General features: G+C 43.3%; 1 protein-coding gene across 2 annotated transcripts in view; it reads left to right on the top strand.

Moving 5' to 3' along the window:
- The window catches only part of EFCAB6 (EF-hand calcium binding domain 6), a 294,900-nt gene that overhangs the window by 201,772 nt on the left and 72,912 nt on the right, over positions 1-20,216 (top strand). For both annotated transcript variants that reach the window (XM_071219103.1, XM_023588220.2), the window contains 2 exons: positions 2,350-2,446; positions 15,773-15,891. In XM_071219103.1, coding sequence (XP_071075204.1) covers positions 2,350-2,446; positions 15,773-15,891 — 216 coding nt within the window. The remainder of the gene's footprint in view (positions 1-2,349; positions 2,447-15,772; positions 15,892-20,216) is intronic.

Below are 20,216 nucleotides of genomic sequence, written 5' to 3'. Positions count from 1 at the left end.
ATATACTTGCCAGGCCCCATGGCAGGTGTTTGTATTTCTCATGCCATGTAATGAACAGTGTCATGAAGGTGATTAAAGAGAGTGTGGATGGTTAATAGTGACACAGGTAACAGAGGACCCTTGAATTTAACAATACAGAATAATCGATGATTTTAAAAGAGAGGAGTCTCAACAAAGGGAGGCATGCCAGCCATCCTTTCCCTGTGTGTCCCTCCATCTGGCATAGTGCCGGGCAGAACATCATCTGTCAGGAGAGAAAATGAAACTAGGCAAGTCCTCCTGTGGTCCATTTAAACAATAGTTTGGGAAGAAGGAGAAGACCCTACCTATTCTACAGCCGGGCCTCAGCACCCTGCCAGTCAAGAAAATGCACAAGCTTTTGTTTGCCAAACCATGGAAGTTGAAGTGCTGCTTTGACTGTGACACTCTCTGTGTGACTCAGAGTAGGTTTCTCAGGTCATGATGGCCACCATGAACTGCTGACCCATAGGGGCTGGGGGCTGTCCATCATCGAGGAATTTGGGGGGTGGCTGTCCAGGATAGCCATCCGAGAGCAGAAAATTTCCTTAGAAGGGACTTACAAAGGAAGCCACGTGGATAGCAGTCCTTACCGCTCCATTTGTTGATTGCAGTAGCTGTGAACTGGCTTGCTGTCTGTTCCAGCCAGGCCAGCCCTCTCGGGTCAGCTGCAGCTGGAGGCTTTACAGCGTGAGGACCTCGCTCCGTGCCTGGCGCTCTGCTGGCAGTTAGGCCATGCAGGATTTGTTGACTTGCAATAGAAACATTAGGTGGAAGAGGGTCCACGAAGTAGGAAAACCCAAAGTGACCCTAACCACTATGAAATGTAATATTTAATGGATTTTCTCCTGTGAAAAGTAAAGATAGAGGAAGATATCAAAAGTACAGCTTCAGATGAAAATTAAGAAGGTTGTGAGAAAAGCAAGGCTATGGCATCAGAGAGACACGAGGATGGACGCCAGTATTCCCAGGGATAAGCTGTGCAATTTTGGCAAGCTAAACCTCTCTGAACCAGCTTCCTCTTCTTCAAAGTAGGGATAATGCCAACAGTGCTATAAAAATTCAAGGAGAGCCTGCTTGTCTGGGAATGACTGGTTTAGGTGGCCCTCGTGCCCCTGGGAAGCCCACCTGTGTCACAGAGAGGGTCACATTCAAGCAGCGCCTCCTTGGGGAATTACATAGACCCTTGACTGCCACAGTTTGGCAGACAAGAACTCTTGCATTTTCTCAACTGGCAGCATTTTAATTGACTTGAGATCTTTTTTCCCTTATAAGCAATTCATCAACAAAAGCATAAATAATACTTTTTTTAAAAGAACTACATGGAGCTTGTTTTCTGTCTCCCCATCTGTTTTTCTGGGACCCCTTGAGGAGAAATTCATATGAGATTCTATATGGCGCCCCGGTCAGGTGTCCCTTATTCACCCTTAGGCTGGATGCAATTATCACCAAATGCACATTTGGATGAGTGCAGATTCTGAACAGATGCACAGAAGTGGTCCCATTAAAGAAAGCGTCGCGGTAGCTGTGTGTTTGGTTGTTTTGCCAGAGGACGATCTTTAGTGTTTCACTAACGGCAGGGGAAAATATTTCGGGTACAGATCTGGGTATGTAGAAGTTCAAGTTCCCTAAAATTGAGTATACCCCAAGGAGCAAAGCAACTTAAAGAAAGAAGTAGCAGTGGGTTTTTCCAAAATTTTATACTCCCCTAGTTAGTTTTAGCAGGTGGGAAAATTCCAGGTTCCTTTAGCCACAGGTTTCCTTGCACTTCACTGTCAACTAACAAAAGCCAGAGGAGCACAGGACTTTGTTTCAATGTCTTCATTGTCAATCATCCTGCGAGTAAATGTAATAGTATGTTGATGGTGTTTAAGTCCTACAAGGCTAGCCTTTGGAAATTAGCTGAGACTCGGAACTCTGTAAGTAGTGGCCTCCTTACCCCCCATTGTTCCTCAGCAGTTTACTTGAGTGCATTATCACTCCAACTTGTAAATTCAGAAATAAAAGTTTTCAGTTGTTTTCTTCCAAAGACACTTAATGTTATATTGTGTTCTTTTCCCCTGAGAATAAATGAGCCCTCTTTGTTATGTGAACTGGGAAAAAAAAAAGTTGAACAGCATTTAACTGAAAATAAACAAGGACTTAGACAATTTAAGGCTTCCCTAACATGCAGCTGGGGAAATAAGACTGTATTTTAAGAATTAACTTAGACCAGATGTGAAATAACAGACTTTAACAGTATCTTTGAAACCAACGGGGGGATAGGGGAACACCCGAGAGATTAATGAGCCCATTAAATTTAAAACACAGTTATTTTTTTTTTCTTTTAAGACCAAAACAGAAGGTTACGGATTCAGAACTAGCATGCAAACAGGCTCATCAATATCTTGCTACCAAAGCAAAAAACAGATGGTCAGACTTGTCAAAGGTAAGAAAATGTTTATTTCCTTGAAAGGAAAGAAAACTTATTTCAATGTAACAAGATCACTGGATGATCAGTTTGTTCAGATCCAGCTACCAAGTTGGAAAACAACTTTATACATCCAATTTGGTGACCCCTTTTATTATTAAGTAATTTTTCAAACTAACTCTCATATTTAAGGTCAACTGGTGTTTAGAAAGATAAATGACTGTAGAAGTTCCTGGCATTCCTTCACGTTGGATATGAATTTAAAATTTAAATGAAAAACGCAAGATGCTGTCCTACTTAATTTTACACAATTAGAAAAATGCTTTTTAAAGAGCTGTTTCCTCCTGTCTTGCTGAATTGATAGAAAGTGCATTTGTAAGGCAACTACCATCCACATGCAGACATACACACTGTGATTGTGGTGTCAAGATAGGGATGCATAATCCTAAAGTGACAGCTATACCCAAGAGATGGTGGAGCCCAATGCATGAAACTGGGTTTGTCCTGAGCTCTAGGATGTGGGGTCATTATTTTATAAAATATTTAACAACTGCAGTTTGGAAGTATTGTCACATTATTTTGAAGAATGTCTCCACTTCATTGGCATTGGACATTTTCTATGTCTGTGCTATCTTGGCATGTGCCCAACCTGAAGTTCAGTCTTGTAAGAACTGGGGCCACTTCCTTCTGTGCAGTCAGCTCCACTGAAGGGCAGAGCTGGCCGAGGAGCTGGTCGACTCAGTGAGCCGGCAGAGGGGTCAGGAGCGGGCTGTGCGGCTGTGCCCAGTGCCTGACTTGGGAGGAGCTCGGGGACCGGGGGTGTTGGAGGGACTGGTTGATCTTGGTTGGGCTGTACCTGGAGATCCGAAACAGGAACGTGGGGTCCCTGGCCCAGCCCAGCAAACCTCATAAGTGTGAGCTCCAGACCGCCTACCTGGGCTGGGTGGTCCTTCCCGAGCCGCCCCTGGGCCATGGGAGTGCAGGCAGGTCAGCTCAAACCACAGCCAACACCGCGGGGGAGGACAGAGCCACGCTGCCCTCCCCACCAGCTCCCTTTGACCTTCACGCTCACTCCGGTCTGACCTTTTCAAGAAAATAGAGCCTCCCTCCTCTCCGCCTGCCTCTGCTCTCACTGCCCAGTGGCCCTTCCCCTCTCAAGACTCCACACTCCTTGCCCCTCTTGGCTCTTTTCCCTCTCCCTGCAGGCTGCATTCTTGGCCCTGGCACTGCTCCCCACAGACCCCAGGGCCTCTCCCAGGCCCTCCCCACCCCCAGCCTTCCCAACCTGATGTATTCAGCACATACCGACTGCACACTGGCGGGACCCCAAGATTCAGGGTGAACAAAGTCATTGCCTGCCCGGTGCAGTGCACAGGCCAGTGGGGGGACAAAGAGGGGGGTCTGGGTGGTTGCAGCCAAAGAACAAAAGAACGACAGGGCGGATTCCTTCTGTCGTGACGGGGGCAGTGGAGAAAACGAACAGGCAGCTTGGTGGAGAGGAGCAGGTGAGCTGGGCTCTTTGCCTCTGCCATTGCGAGGTTCATCCTTCTTGAGCTGTGCTCCTTCCCCTGCTGCCCCGATTCTCTGTGGGCTCCTGCCGGCCTGTCCTGGTGTCACCTCCTCTCCAACTGTCTCAACTCGCTCCTCCAAGGGTCCTTCCATGCCTGCACCTCCAGGCCCCGCTCCCCCTCCCCCTTAGCCAGCTTGGTACTTGATGTTCCGTAGAACCCCAAACCCCACCCCTTGCGTTTAGAGGATGCCAGAGGCCGGGAACCTCTGCTGCTGAAAAAACAGCCTGGGCGCGCGTGTAAACCTCCTCTTCTTGCCAGAAGCGGGAGAAAAAGAGGGGTACCCAAGGGGAGCAGGCCAGAGCAGGTCCAAGGAGGGAGGGAAGGGCCCGGCGTTGCCTGAGCTGCGCCTTGCGCTCCTCGCACACACACCCCTGCCCCCGGCTCCCACGCTGCCTCCGTCCCCCACAGGCCCCAACTCCCCTGCATGTATTCCCATTACTTTGGACACCTCTGTCATTCTGTTGGTTTTATTTAAAGGAAGCACTTGAGGAATTAGTTTTAAATTCCAGCCTGCAGAAAGTATTACGATACGTAGATAAGACTAGAATTCCAGCTGTCCAGCTGGTCCCGAGACCGGCGCTCGCAGCCACGGGCCCTGTCCTTCACTGTACGTGCTAGCGGTCCGAGCCCGTGTGCGCCACAAGATGGGGGGCGGTGGGGGGGGGGGGCGCTTGTCTTTCTTCTGCTGCATTTCTGCTGGGGAGTCACCAGGAGATCTGTTAAGATCCAAAACGATGGACTCCATGGTAATACTGCTTTTGGAATCTGAACAAAGATTCAAGTACTCAGTTCTCTTCAGACAGAGCCACCTGGCTAGCCACTCAGCCCAGGGGTCTCCAGCTGAATTCTCAGAAGCATGGGGGTGTCCTCCCATTTTGAGTCAGTTTCATATGCTCATTTCTGTTTAAGGGTTCTTGGAAAATAAGTTCATTTGTTTCCTCAGCAAACACTTAACTATGACTCAACCATGCACTGCTGCAAGGTCCTAAAGCCACTGTGCCCCCAAGAGGCTCATGGTCTAAACACCATGCTATGATGTGCTGTCTTCTGTTGTCATAAAAGTGGCTTAGGTGAAGTAGGGGTACCCAGGAAGAAGGGGTCACTTCTGTTGAAGGAGTCAGGAAAGGCAACACGAGTTAGTCTGAGAAGATGAGCAAGTGTTTGACAGATGGTGGGGACAAATGAGGGTGTTGGTGAGTGAAAAAGGCCAGATAGTTCAGTGGGCTGTGTCCACGGGCATGGACAGTGGCACTTTGCCGCCTGAGGCAGGGCTGAGGTAGGCTGGGGCCAGTTCACAGCAGGCCTTCCATGCTCTGAGATTTTTCAAGTTCTGTGGATCTTCCAAACTTAGTATTTTCAAGCTTAATTGTTTTTAAAGTTGTGAATCTATAGAGTATAAAATGTATATTAGTACAATTTAATTAATGTAATAAATATTATATTGATTGGTATGAATATAATATGCTAAATAATTTAAATAAAGTTTATAACCTATAAAATGTTAATATAGTTTAAATAATTTTAAAGTAGTCACCATGTAACTAACCACTTATCCAGATAAAAGAGATAGAATATTGCCACTACTTTGGGGGAGGGGGGGCGATGTTAGTACACTTTCTGTAAAGGGCCAGAGAGTAAACAGAGGCCCTTTACTTTTACTCTACTTTGGGGGCCATAAGGTCTCCATCACAACTATTCAAGCAGCCATAAACAGTATGTAAATGAATAGGTATGGCTGTGTTCCAATAAAACTTTATTTATAAAAGCAGGCAGCAGGCTGGATTTGACCCCTGAACCACTGGTTGCCGGTCCCTTCAATAGACACCTTGTATGCTCTTGCTTCCAGCCCAGAGGTGACCATTGGCCTGTGGTAATAATGCCCTTGCTTTGCTGTACAGTTTACCAACTACATGTGCAGCCCTAAATACTCTGTTTAGTTTTGCCTAAAACTAAATGCCTATTTCGTATTGCCAGTATATAAACTTTAAATGTATGGCATCGTATCAATGCATTGTTCTGTGATTTGACTTCTTACCTTGACAATGAAGAAAGGAGAGTGTCACACAAATATAAATTTGTTAGGTTCACGCATGCTAATGTGCATAGCCATACGACATTGAGCATCTTCATTTGCTCATTCCTCAGTCAGGTTTTCTTTTTTGTCAAATGCCTGTTTAAGACGTTTTGTGGTTTTCCTAGTGGGTTGTTTGCCTTTTCTTATTGACAAATAAGGAACTCTTATGATGGCCTGGATGCCAGTCATTTTAAAGTGATATGTGTTGCAAATACCTTCTCTGAGTTTATATTCTGTGTTTTCACCCTCTTAATGTGGATTATTTTGAGAAAATAATTCTTTTTAATATGGCATAATTTATTAATATTTCCCTGTGGGTCCTATTTAAGAAATCCTGCCCTACTCTGAAGTCATGAAGATATCTGCCTAGGTTCTCTTGTGAGAGCTTTACCATTTCACCTTTAACATTTAGGTCTTGAAGTATAGACTGGATTTTTTACATGTGATGTAGGGCAGGGATCAAATTTCACTTTCTTCTCTGTGAATATCCCATTGTCCCAGCACCATTTGATGTGACGTTCACCCTTTTCCCTCTGGCTTTCACTGCCGCCTCTGTGCTGCATCACATGGGGGTTCCTGGGCTTCTTTTTCTGTTCCATTGGCCAATGCCACATTTTAAAAAAATAATAATTGATTACTTCATTTTTAATTGTGGTAAAACATGCATAATATAAAAATAATTTTAACCCTTTTAAGTAGGCAGTTCTTTGACATTAAGTACTCTGACAATACTGTAAACTTTCACTATCTATTCCCAGACTGTTTTCATCACCCCAAACCAAAGCTCATATGCATTTAGCAAAACCTTCCGGTTTTCCCTTTCCCCTACCTCTGGTACAACTGTTCTGCTCTCTGTCTCTATAAATTTGCTTATTCTAAGTATTTCAAATAAGAGAAACCATACAACATTTGTCCTGTGTCTTGCTTATTTCACTTAATATGATGTCTTCAGGGTTTATCCATGTTGTAGCAGGTACCAGCCCTTCACTTCTTAATATGGCAGAATAATATTCCATTGTATGGCTATACCACATTTTGTTTATCCATTCATCTGTTGAGGGACACCTGGTTTGCTTTCACCTTTTGGCTACTGTGACTAATACCGTGCTGAATATTGATGTAAATATATCTGTCCGAGCCCCTGCCTTCAATTCTTTTGGGTATGTACCTAGGTGTGGAATTGCCGGGTCATATAGTAATCCTGTGTTTAACTTTCTGAGGGCCTACCAAACTGTTTTTCATGATGGCTGCACCACTTTACATTCCCACCAACAATGAATGAGGCTTCCTGTTTCTATGCATCCTCACAACCCTTGTTATTTTCAGGTTGTTCAATAATAGCTGTGCTAGTGGGTATCTCATTATAGTTTTAATTTGCATTTCTTTAATGACTAATATGTCGAACTACTTTTCATATGCTTTTTAGTCATTTAAATGTCATCTTTGGAGAAATGTTTTCAAATCCATGGCCCATTTTTAATTGGCTTATTTGTCTTTTTTACTTGATTTGTTTTTGTTTTTTACTTGAGTTGTAGGAGTTCTTTATGTATTTTGGATCTTAAACCCTAGTTAGATGTGTGTTTTTCAGATATTATCTCCCATTTATATGTTGTCTTTTCACTTTCTTGATAATGTCCTTAGATGTACAAAAGTTTTTATTATGGCTTTTTTTTTTTTGGGTACCAGGGCTGGGGGTTGAAACTGGAACACTGTATGTGGGAAGCCGGCACTCAACCACTGAGCCCATTGGCTCCCCTTACAAAAGTTTTTAATTTTGATAAAGTCCATTATCTATTTTTTTCTTTTTCAAGTGGTCAGTTCACTGTATAGTGCAATTTCATGGATTTTTAAAAAATGTATTGCCATATATATGAACTAACATTTCCCCTTTTAACCACATACAGATATATATTTCAGTGCTGTTAATTATGTTTACATTGTTGTGCTATTTTTTGTTGTTGCTTGTGTTTTTAGTGTAAAGTCTAAAAATCCACTGCAATTACTCCGTTACTGGAGTAATGCAGGTACTTAGTTGTTTCTTTGTAGTATACCACTTTGAGTCCCTTTTTTCCTTTTCTCTCTTTTTTTTTTTTTTAGTTATTTTCTTAATGGTCACCTTTGTGAATATAATTAACATTTTTAACATCATTTTATTGATACGTATTAATAAAGTATATATTTCATCCAACGTGTACAATTAATGGTATTTGGTATAATCACTTGGTTGTGCATTCATCACTTCAATCATTATTAGACTATTTTCATTATTTCAATAATAATAATAAGTCAAACAAACAAAAAATTCATTACCTCTCAGTCTCTCTATGCTTCCTCTGCTGTACATAGCTGCTATTTCTGGCTATTCTTGCACATTTATTTATTTTTTTAAAGCAGTTTTATTAAGATATATTTTCATACCATATAATCTATCCAAAGTATATAATCAATGCTTTTAATATAGACACAATGTTGTGCATTCATCACCACAAAAAAATTTAGAACAATTTCATGACTTCAAAAAGAAAAACTCTACACTCCTTAGCAGTCCTCCCCCAGCCCTACATAACCACTAATCTAATTTCATCTTTATAAATTTTATACTTTGTGTCTGGTTTTCTGCACTTAATATAACATGATTTTTTTGTCTGATATTAACATCTTGTAAATATAAATCAATTCTTATATGCAATATTATATGTATTCATATTTCATATGAGGTTTTACTCTGCTATACAGTCCATGTTACATTTTTTTAGCTTTCCTTTTAGTAATATACATGACCTTAGATTTTCCCTTTCAGCCACTGTCATACCCATATAATAGCATTGCTAGTTACAAATATTATGTTCACTTTCATCTTTTCTGTTCATTTCCAAAGATTAACACACATCCTTTTCACCAGTTCTGCATAGGTTAACCCTCAGCTTTCCATTCTCTAACCTCATTCTATTTTCTGGTGACCCTTATTCAAATTATTAAGCCCATAAGATTACATGATGTATTTAGTTCATATAGCCCAGTCATACAGTATTCATCCTTTTGTGTCTGGCTTGCTTCACTCAGCATAATGTCCTCAAGGTTCATCCATGTTGTCATAGGCTTCACAACTTCATTTGTTCTTATAGCTGCATAATATTCCATCATGTGTTTACACCACAGTTTGTTTATCCATTCATCTGTTGATAGGCAGCTGGGTTGTTTCCATCTTGGCAATACTCAAAAATGCTGCTATGAACATCGGTGTGCAGAAGTCTGTTTGTGTCACTGCTCTTGGTTCTACTAGGAATATGCCAGTGGTGGTATTGCCAGGTCATGTGAAAAATCTATATTCAACTTTTTTAAGAACTCCCAAACAAACCTCTACAGTAGCTGTACAATTCTCCATTCCCACCAACAGTGAATAAGTGTTCCTATCTCTCCACATCTTCTCCATCACTTGTTCTCTGTCTTCTTAATAGTGGCCATTCTAAAAGGTATGAAAGGATATCTTGTAGCTTTGATTTGCATTTCCCTAATTGCTAGTGATTTTGAACATTTTTTATGTGTGTTTTTTTTATCATTTGTATTTCTTCTTTGGACAAATCTATTCACTTTTGCCCATTTTTTAATTGGGCCATTTATCTTTTTATTGTTGAGTTGTAACATTTCTTTGTATATCATGGATGTGATTTCCAAATATTTTCTCCCACTGTGTCAGCTACGTTTCCATCCTTTGACAGAGTCCTTTGAAGTGCAAAAGTGTTTAATTTTGAGGAGGTCTCATTTACCTATTTTTTCTCCTGCCTTGGGATCTAAGGTCTAAGAAACCACCATCTACCACAAGATCTTGAAGATGTTTCCCTATGTATTCTTCTAGTAGTTTTATGGTCCTGGCTTTTATATTTAGGTCTTTGATCATTTTGAATTGATTCTTATGTAGGGAGTGAGAAGGGGTCCCCTCTCATTCTTTTGGTTATAGATATTCAATTCTTCCAGCACCATTTGTTGAAGAGACTGTTTTGTCCCATTAACGTGGACTTGGTAGATTTGTCAAAAACCAACTGGTTATAAAAGTGAGGGTTTATTTCTGGACTCTCAATTCCATTCCACTGATCAATATGTCTATCTTTATGCCAATACCGTGTGGTTTTGACCACCATGGCTTTGTAATATATTTCAAGGTCAGGCAGTGAAATTCCTCCCACATTGCACTTTTTTTTTTTTTTTTTTTGGGAATGCTTTTGGCTATTTGGGTGCATTTTCCCTTTCAGATAAATTTGGTAATTGCCTTTTCTATTTCTGTAAAGTAGGCTATTGGATTTTTGATTGGTATGCATTGAGTCTACAAATAAGTTTAGGTAGGGTTGACATCATCACAATATTTAGTCTTCCAGTCCATGAACACAGAATGTCTTTCCATTTGTTTAGGTCTTCATTGATTTCTTTTAAAACTTTTGTAGTTTTCTGAATATAGATCCTATATTTCTGTGGTTAAATTGATTCCAGGATATTTTAGTCTGTTTGTTGCTATTGTAAATGGAATTTTTCCCCTGATTTCCTCTTTTAATTGTTCAATACTAGTGTATAGAAACATTATTGATTTTTGCATGTTGATCTTTTATCTTGCCACTTCACTGAACTCGTTTATTAGCTCAAGTAGCTTTGTCATAGACATTTCAGAATTATCTAAATGTAGGATCATGTCATCCATGAATAGTGAGTTTTACCTCCTCACTTCCTGTTTGGGTGCCTTTATTTTCCCTTTGTCTAATTGCTCTAGTATAATGTATATACTAGTAGAACTAGTATAATGTTGAATAACACTGGTGATAGTAGGCATCCTTTTCTTGTTTCAATCTTAGAAGGAAAACTTTCAAACTTTCTCCTTTGAATAAAATGTTGGCTATGGGTTTTTCATATATGCCCTCTATCATATTAGGAATTTTCCTTCTATCCCTATCATTAGAAGTGTTTTTATCAAAAAAGGATGCTGGAATTTGTCAATGCCTTTTCTGCATCAATCAAGATGATCATGTGGTTTTTTCCCTTTCGTTTTTTTATGTGGTGTATTACATTAATTGCTTTTCTTGTGTTGAGCATTCTTTCATAGCAGGAATAAATTCCACTTGGTCATGGTATGTAAGTCTTTTAAAATGCTGTTGGATTCTATTTGCAAGTATTTTGATGAAAATTTTTGCATCTATGTTCATTAGAGAGATTGGTTTGTAATTTTCTTTTCGTGTAGTATCATTATCTGGCTTTGGTATCTGGCTTCATAAAGTGAATTGGGTAATTTTCCCTCCTCTTCAGTTTTTTGGAAGAGTTTAAACAGGCTTAGTGGTAATTCTTCTTGAAATGCTTGGTAGAATTCATTTGTGAAGCCATCTGGTCCTGGACCTTTCATGGTTGGGAGATTTTTAATGTCGGAGTCAATCTCTTTAAATATGATTGGTTTGTTAAGTTCTTGTATTTCTTGTAGTGTCGGTGTAGGCAGTTTGTGCGTTTCTAGGAATTTGACTGTTTCATCTAGATTGTCTAGTTTGTTGGCATACAGTTTCTCATCATATCTTCTTATGTTCCTTTTTATTTTTGTTGGGTCAGTTGTAACTCCCCCCCCCCCCCCCTTTACTTTCTGATTTTATTTATTTGCATCTTCTTTCTTTTTTACTTTGTTGTCTAGGGGTTGTCAATTTTACTGATCTTCTCAAAGAACCAGTTTTTGGTTTCTTGATTTTCTCTATTGTATTTTGTTCTCAATTTCATTTATTTCTGTTCTAATCTTTGTTATTTCTTTCCTTCTGCTTGATTTGAGAATGGTTCACTGTTCTTTTGCTAGTTTCTTCAGTTGTTCAGTTAGATCTTTGAGTTTAGCTCTTTCTTCTTTGTCAGTATAGGCCTTTAGGATCTATAAATTTCCCTGTCAGCATTGTCTTTGCTCTATCCCATATGGTTTTTTGTATGTCTTTTTGTTTTGTTTTGTTTTTCATTTTTAATTGTATTTTTTAAAAAAATACATAGGTCACAAAAAAGGTTACAGTAAAAAATATAAGAGGTTCCCATATACCCCTCCACCCCCCACACTCCACCCACTTCAACAGCCTTTTTCATCATTGTGGCACATTCATTGCATTTGGTGAATACATTTTGGAGCACTGCTGCACCGCATGGATTATAGTTTACATTGTAGTTTACACTCTCCTCCAGTCCATTCACTGGGTTATGGCAGGATATGTAATATCCAGCATCTGTCCCTGCAATATCATTTAGGACAAGTCCAAGTCCCCAAAATGCACCCACATCACATCTCTTTTTCCCTCTATCTGCTGTCAGCAACTACTGTGGCCACTGTCTCCATATCAATGCTACAATTTCTTCCATTGCTAGAGTCACAAAAGTTCTATAGTAGAGTACCAGTAAGTCCACTCTAATCCATATTTTATTCCTCCATCCTGTGGACCCTGGGATGGCAGTGTCCACTCCACCTCTGTATTGAGAGGGGGCTTAGATCCCACATGGCTGATGGATGGGATTCTCCTGCTTGCAGTTGTAGGCACTCTCGGTTCCCTGGTGTGGTGGTTGACCACTGAGGTGGCTTCACAGGTGAATTCTAATGTGTTTTTGAACTCACCTATCTTTCATTCCCATGAGTTCTGTTATTTTTCTATTCAGATTTTCAAATTATTCTTTGTGTTCACTCAATGTCTTCTTGATGTCCTTTATCCCTTTAGTCACATCGTCTTTCAACTTATTAATTTGATTTTGGAAATTTGTATGAATCTCTTTGATTAGTTGTGTCAAACCCTGTGTCTCATCTGGGGCTTTAATATATTCATTCATTTGGGCCATTTCTTCTATTTTCTTAGTATGGCTTATAATTTTTTGCTGATGTCTATGCATCTGATTATGATGGTGAATTTACTCAGATGCTCAATTTCTCTCTCTTTCCTGGGGATTTAGTGGCAGGAGGCTGTATATTACTGTTATTCTTTGATTCCTGGTTCAATCTATTCTGAGTTTTTAGGATTGTTCCTGTTAGTTGCTCAAATCTGGACTCTGGACCCAGTTATGAATTGCAAACCCACTTCCAAGGGTTTAAGAGGGAGGTTGTAAAGGCTGGAAAAACCCTCCTGTATTTACTTTAATTTCCTCACATGAACTTCCTTGGTCCACCATCAGATGGTGCTCTTTGGCAACCCTCTCTGTTCAAAGCCTGGTCTGAGTGTGTTCCTTGCACCATGGACTGGATCGATGTGATAGAGGATCCTGCCTGAAGGCTAAGAGCCTTGTAATTCAAACTTTCTCATAGGTTGTTCTCCATCCTTTGCTGGCAGCCCCCTCTCGTTTCCTGGGCAGGAAATTATTCCACTCCTCTCTGTATCCTCAACAACCAGTCTTAGTAGATTGAGAGGGTTGGATCTCTTTTGTCCCATGCCAGTTCCCAGAGAAAACTATGGCATGGTTCCACCTCACCTGGAAGGGCTGGTGGGACACAGCAGACCAAATTTGTGGGTCAAAAACTCTGTCAACCTTATGTGTACCTCTCTTTCCCATTTCCTAGGGAGGTGGATCCCTATGGCCTTCTTTGTCTGTAGCCACTGGTCCTGATGCCTGAGAATTTGAAATTGTCTGTAGGGTAGGAGAAGATACTGGCAGCAGCAGCTATAGCTTTTAACTCACAGTTTTCCCATCATGATTCTTTTCCTCTGCCCCCTCTTTTCTGGGTGGTGTCCAGGCTATCCCTCATGTCCTAAACCCTAGAACATTTTTTTCCAGGCTATTTCTGCCTGTCCTGTAGCTGTTTTCTGGAAGAAAAAAGAATCTCATGTCTTTCTGGTCTGCCATATTCCTGGGAGTCCTAGTTGACATCTTAAACTAACAGCAACCTAATTCAACTAGTACCAACCTATTTTTAGTAGAACACAAACACTCTACTCCTATATATCTCTGTACCTTCCCCTTTATAATGTTATTGGCTCAGAATACATCTTTACACATTGCACGCCCATTAACATTGATTTATAATGTTGTTTTACACATTTGCCTATTAAGTCATACTGTGGGAAGAGGGGGAAGCAGTTCCAAACCAAAAATACAATAGTACAGGATTATATATTTACCTAAGTAGTTACATTTACCAATGTTCTTTATTTCTTCTTATGGCTTTAGTTGCTGTCTAATGTCCTTTTATTTCAGCCTGAGGACTCCCTTTAATATTTCTTGTAGGGCAGGTATTCTAGTAATTAACTTTTTCAGCTTTTGTTTAAGTGTAAGTGCCTTAATTTCTTCTTCAGTTTTGAATGATAATTTTGTCAAAAATAGAATTATTGGTTGAAAGTTGTTTTTCTCTCTTCTAGGGACTATAAATATGCCATCCTCCTATTTTCTGGTCTCCATGGTTTCTGATGAGAAATCTTATTGGGGGATCCTGCCAATGTGACAAGTAGCTTCTCTCTTGCTGCTTGCAAAATCATCTTTGGATTTTGACAATTTCACTCTAATGTGTCTTGGTAGAGCTATCTTAGAGTCTATCTAGCTTGGCATTCTTTGAGATTCCTAGATGGGTATATTCATGTCTTTCATCAGATTTGGGAAGTTCAGGGCCATTATTTTTTCAAATAGTTTTTTTCTTTCCCTTTCTCTGCCTCTCATCCTTCTGGGACTCCAGTAATATCTATGTTGGTACATTTGATGATGTCCCACAGGTTCCTTGGGCTCTGTTTATTTTATTTTTTTTCTTTTTCTTTTTTCTTTTCTCTTTCTGCTCCTCACACTGGATAATTTCTGTTGTCTTATCTTCTCATTTGCTGATCCTTTCTTCTACCTGTTAAAATCTGTTGAATCCATCTGAAGAGGTTTTCATTTCAATTACTGTATTTTGCAACTCCACAATTTGTTTCATTCCTTTTTAAATGTGTATCTCTTTATTTTGTTCAGTGTTTTCCTAATTTCCTTTTGTTCTTTGTAAATGGATTCCTTTAGCTTATTGAACATATTAAAGAATGTTCATTTAAAGTCTTTGATTAATAGTTACAGTTTATGAGCTTTCTTAGAGATGGTTTCTGACTATTTTTTTCCCTGTGGGTGGGCCATACTTCCCTGTTTCTTTGTGTATTTTGCAATTTTTTATTTAGAATGAGACTTCTGGTTATTTTGTTCTTGTAACTCTGGAATTTAGTTCTTCCACTTTCCTTGGATTGCTAGGAGGTTTGTTGTTGTTGAGGACTGGAGCCGTCAATTTGTGAATTTTCTAAACTGTTTTTGCTCCCAAACTGGGAATGGGAAATGACAGGAAGGAAAAAAATAGGTGCTAACACTTGAAGACTGCTCTGTTACTTCTCCCTGAGGGGGGTTAGGAGAATGACTGCCCTCAGATCTGCCCTTCCACCTGTGATTTGAAGGAGCTGATCAAAATCAGTGATCAGTAATAATTCCACAAAGGCCCAGATTTTGGTGGACTAGGTCCTTATAGCCCACCTTGGCACCATCAAATTCCAGCAGGATCCTAGACTGAAGGCCCCACTGCTGCCTGACATGCGGCTGGAGTGGGGGAGAATGGTGGATGGTAGCCCGACCTGGAGGGTGAAATGCACCAATATTTACTGCAATTTACCACTATGATAGTCAAAGAGTTTTCAATAGTTAATATGAGGAACAACTTATACAACACCATGAGGTAGATACAAATTCTATGTTACTAATTCCCACCTTCTGATATTGTAGAATTTTATCGAAACTGATAATGAGGGCAACGGCATTCTTCGACGACGGGATATAAAGAACGCACTCTATGGTTTTGATATTCCTCTCACACCAAGAGAATTTGAAAAGCTTTGGATGAGGTAAGTGGTATCTGAATATTGGCTCTTCTCTGTTTCACCAGCCTTGGGTGGCTTGCTGCAGCACCTTCAGCTCAAATCTTTTATCCCTCCTCTGGGAAGGTGGGGGCCAGGAATGGTTTTCATTGGGTTGCACCTGTCCTGTTTTCCTGATCTGCATAAAAAGTAGATGAGGCGAAGACACTACACCCCAGAAGATCCCAGGGAACACTCACCAATAGTGCTACCCTTGAATTTGTGTTCCAGGAACCAGTAGTTCAAAGCCGTGCTTTTACTTTTTTAGAGAACTAATTAAGTCACTCTTAAAAGATTTGGCTCTGATATAACTAGCTCAGCAGAGAGATATGCAATGGATAAAGGAAAAATGTGTCTCCACTTTGCCTAAAAATGGAAATCAATGCTGCACAACGGTTATATAGAAAAGTAATTTGTTGGAAGAAAATAACCGAACTTTTGGCAACTTTGAGTAGCTTCTCAAGAGTCTCTTAAACTGAAAATAGCATCTAAGGTTGGTTACATTTTTCAAAATGTATTTTAGATTTAGCTGTTTTGAGTCAGGCCTCTAGTTGTGCTTTCCCTGTGTAGATGTCTTAAGTTTCAAGGTGCACTAACAATGTGGTTTATTTCCAAGTTCCAGACCCATTTTTGAATTACTTCCTTCTTCATTATATGTCAGCTGCTTCTTGCATCCCCCAGGGATGGTATGCCAATACTGTACGTCCACTCAGGAGGCAAGCTCACAAAAGAGTTTGTGTGATTTTTTAGCTTTTCATCTGTTCAAAGTGGAAGCTGAAATGTTGGCCGAGTTTAGAATTAAGTGGGCTGTTTTGTGTCTAATTTAGAAAAGCAACTTGAAGTTCTTACAAAATCCTTCTTTCTTTTTTAGATCAATTCCAACACAGGGCCAATTTAGACTCCCTATCCATTTTCTTTTTCTGGAGATTGAATTCGTAGTTTCAACTGAGTTATCAAAAGATCCTCATAGAGCAGGCAAATGTGTGGATCGCCCACCCTGTGGACCTTTGGGATAATTCGGAGGTGACTATATGGTTCTTGCCTTCAGGGAGCTGACAGTCTTTTAGAGGACAGGAAGCAGTCATACAAATAGCTTCAGCACAATGTGGACTCTGTAGCAGAGAACAAGGCAGGGGTGCAGGAGCTAAATACAGGAGTATTGGGGGCCATTGGGGATCAGGATGCATTATGGTGGAAATGGCGCTGAAACAGAATTTCAGGGACTGGAGCCATGGAAGGAGGGCACTGAGTAGAGAGGACTGCGTCACCTGTGGAACACCACTGAGTCACTCCATCAGCAGAGAAAGGGAGAGAAGGCCCGGTCCCCTTAGCTGGTCCTTGTTTCCAGGCTTTGGAGACCATGAAATTTGAATGGGGCTGGAGGTGAACAAAGGCATGCCTTAGGAGGATGACTGAGGAAACCACAGGGAGAGAAGCGATTGGATGGGCTGGGGGCGGGCCCATCAAGAGAATGCCGTCACATAAGGGTGGGACAGGACAAGCCCCTGAGCGCGTGCTGGCATCACATGCGCTCACCAAGTTGCCACGCAGGGAACCAGGGCACACTGAGCCCTCCTCTTCAGGGCAGGCCAAGTGTCCTTCCGTTTTCAGTGCAGACAGATGTTCTGATGGTCAGCTATTGCTTTGGTGTAAAGTTTCTTTACACATTTATTACTATTATAAAATGTACATAATCTTACCCTATTTTGAAACTCTTTTTGAGGGCAGAACTTGGTCCACTTTTGTTGGTTAACTTCGCAGCCACAGATGGCAAGTGGTAGGTGGGAGCTCTGCAGCAGGATGCCCGGGCGTGGCTCCTGCCCCTCCAGCGCAGTGGTCTCTGCCGAGTGACGTGACTCCTCTGGGCCTCGCACCCCTCATCTTCAAAGTGGAGCCCACCCCTGGGGTCACCGTGGAATTCAGTTGACTAAAGCGGGGGAAGTGCTGCACAGCACCTGTCACGGACGAACCACTCCCTGTGTTTCACAAACCATCCTTTTCATTTGTTTCTTCAGCAATCATTTATTAACTTCCTGGTTCTGTGGGTCTTTGTTGGGCTGGGAACCCAGGCTGGACACTTAAGGAGTTTGCTTTGCGATCTTGAGAAGAGAGCTCCTTGTAAAGGAACACTCACAGTGCAGCGGTCCCTGAGGGGGTTTCCATGGCTCGGGAATGGGTGACTTTGAGCTGGCCTTGGAATTGGCCCCGTGGTGTATGACTGGGCTGGGGGAGGCCAGCTGTGGTTACGGGCATCTCAATGGCTCACCCCAGCAGAAGGTCATGGCCCAGGCTGGGTGCGGGGCAGCTCACCCACGTGCTCGCTCAGGACCAGGCTCCTTCCAGTGGCAGCCCGCCCTCCCCTGGGCTTCTATGTCCAGCAAGCACGTGGGGGGAAACAGCACGCAGGGTCACAGGGTCAGCTGTGTCGGGCCAGGCCTGGAAATGGGGCCATCGCTGTGCCCATGTTCTGCTGGCCAGTGTCCACTAACGTGGCCAGCATGGGAGGCTGGGAGAAGCCTCTGGGTGTGTGCTGGGATGAAAAAGACGCAGAGAAGGGGGCTCATACCACTCCCTGCCGCTTGTGGCCTTCCGTGGCAGAGGAAACTCCAGGAGGGTAGCACCGGTGTCCAGGCAGGGAGGGCAGAAACCACTCCTGATGTTTACCGCCAAGAGCTCTTTGTCTGAACAAGGAAGTGTGGCATGACGCAGAGGCCAGGAACCTGCTGCTGCTCTGGACTGCAGGTGCCGAGAGTGGGGATGTTACCCAGAGATCGGGAAACTGCTCCCTAACCCCAGGGCTGGAGGAGCACAGGGAAACACAGTATTTCCTGGAGATCAGGAAGTTGTCACCAATCATGGGCTGGCACCCACCAGCCAGCCCAGCCCAAAGCCACAGATGCCCTGGGCCACTTCACAGAAGCTGCTAGAATCCCAGCTGCTGCGCTGAGCAGGAGCCACTGCCACCACCAGAGGCACCACAGGAAACAGCACGGCTCTGCCCTGGCCCTTCTGATCTAGCACCTTCCTCTGCAGAGCCTCAGGAAGCAGCCCCGGGGTGGGGGTGGGGGCCGAGTTGAGTGTGGGGTCAGGAGCCACCGCACAGACAGCCAGCCTAAAGAGCAGAGGGCCATGCTGTACTGGGGACTGCTGGACGGGCCGAGTGACCAGGGTGTAGAGAGCAGGGGATGGGCGGGGGATGAGGCCGCACGCCAGCGGGAGGCAGGCCATGAAGGGCTGCGACAAGCGGGAGCGGAGCGGGGCCCTGAGGGCCGAGGCTTGGCAGGGAGGAGACATGGACAGGCCTCCTTTCTAGAAAGATCAGCCTAGCTGCCGTGCGGGGACAGGGCTGCTAGGAGGTGGGGGGAGGAAGCGAAAATTAGCCTTCAGGGGCCCGGCTGTGGTGACTGCCTGAGGAGAGACAAGGAGCTGCCCGGGCTGCGCGCGGCGAGTCGTGCCCAGAAACCGAAGACTGTCCGAGGTGGCCGCACGGCCGCCAGCCAAGGGCTGTGCTCTGAGCAGCCACTGCTCAGCCCTGACAGCCACGTGGCCTTGGCCTCTCAGCCACTTGGCCCCTCTGGGCTCGGTCATCTACCAAACAGAACATAAGGCCTGGAAGGCGGCTGCCACACCGGAGCACTAAAAACACAGGAGCAAAAAGTTAAGGTCGGTGTGACAGTTTGTTCTGATTACAGTATTAACGCGCGCTCATTTTGGAAGACTCGGAAAATCCGAAAGAGCACGAAGGGCAAGAAAAGGCAGCCGTGAGCTGACCAGCTGGCACCCCCTCAGCAGATAAGCAGGAAGCGCTCTCTCGGGGGGTGGACTCGGGTCCATCCTACCAGCCGCAGTGCCCTCAGCCTCCCGGGCCCCCCAGGCTCACCCCCCCGGCCCGCTCAGTGGTGGTTGCTGACGACAAGTCCCCTCACCCTCATGGTCTGAAAAGCCGCCTCTCTGTGACGACGGAGGCATGCGAGCCGTGGTCGGGGGAGCCGCGCAGCGTGTCCTTCAGGCACTGGGGCCCTCTCGGTTGCCGTGGCAACACGCTGGGACCTGAAACTATGGCAGGACAGCAGGACTGGCAACCCCCCCAGGGCCGTCTCAGAGGGTGGGCGAAGCATGTACCCCGAGAACAGGCCCCAGGGAAGTCGGGGAGCACGGGGGTGGGCAGGGAGTTAGGGCAGGTCCAAGTCAGCAGAAGAGAAGGGACCCCAAGAACTGGGTAGGCCAAAGCAAGGAGTCCAGGAAGGCCCTGCTCTTTCGAAAAGACAAAACTAGGAAATGTGGCAGAACATAGATAAGAAGAAAACTGTCCC

This window comes from Dasypus novemcinctus, chromosome 12 (assembly GCF_030445035.2).
Source record: "Dasypus novemcinctus isolate mDasNov1 chromosome 12, mDasNov1.1.hap2, whole genome shotgun sequence".
NCBI classification, from domain to species: Eukaryota; Metazoa; Chordata; class Mammalia; order Cingulata; family Dasypodidae; genus Dasypus; species Dasypus novemcinctus.
The sequence above is the reverse complement of the archived record's forward strand: the minus strand, read 5'-3'. Positions and strand labels throughout refer to the sequence as shown.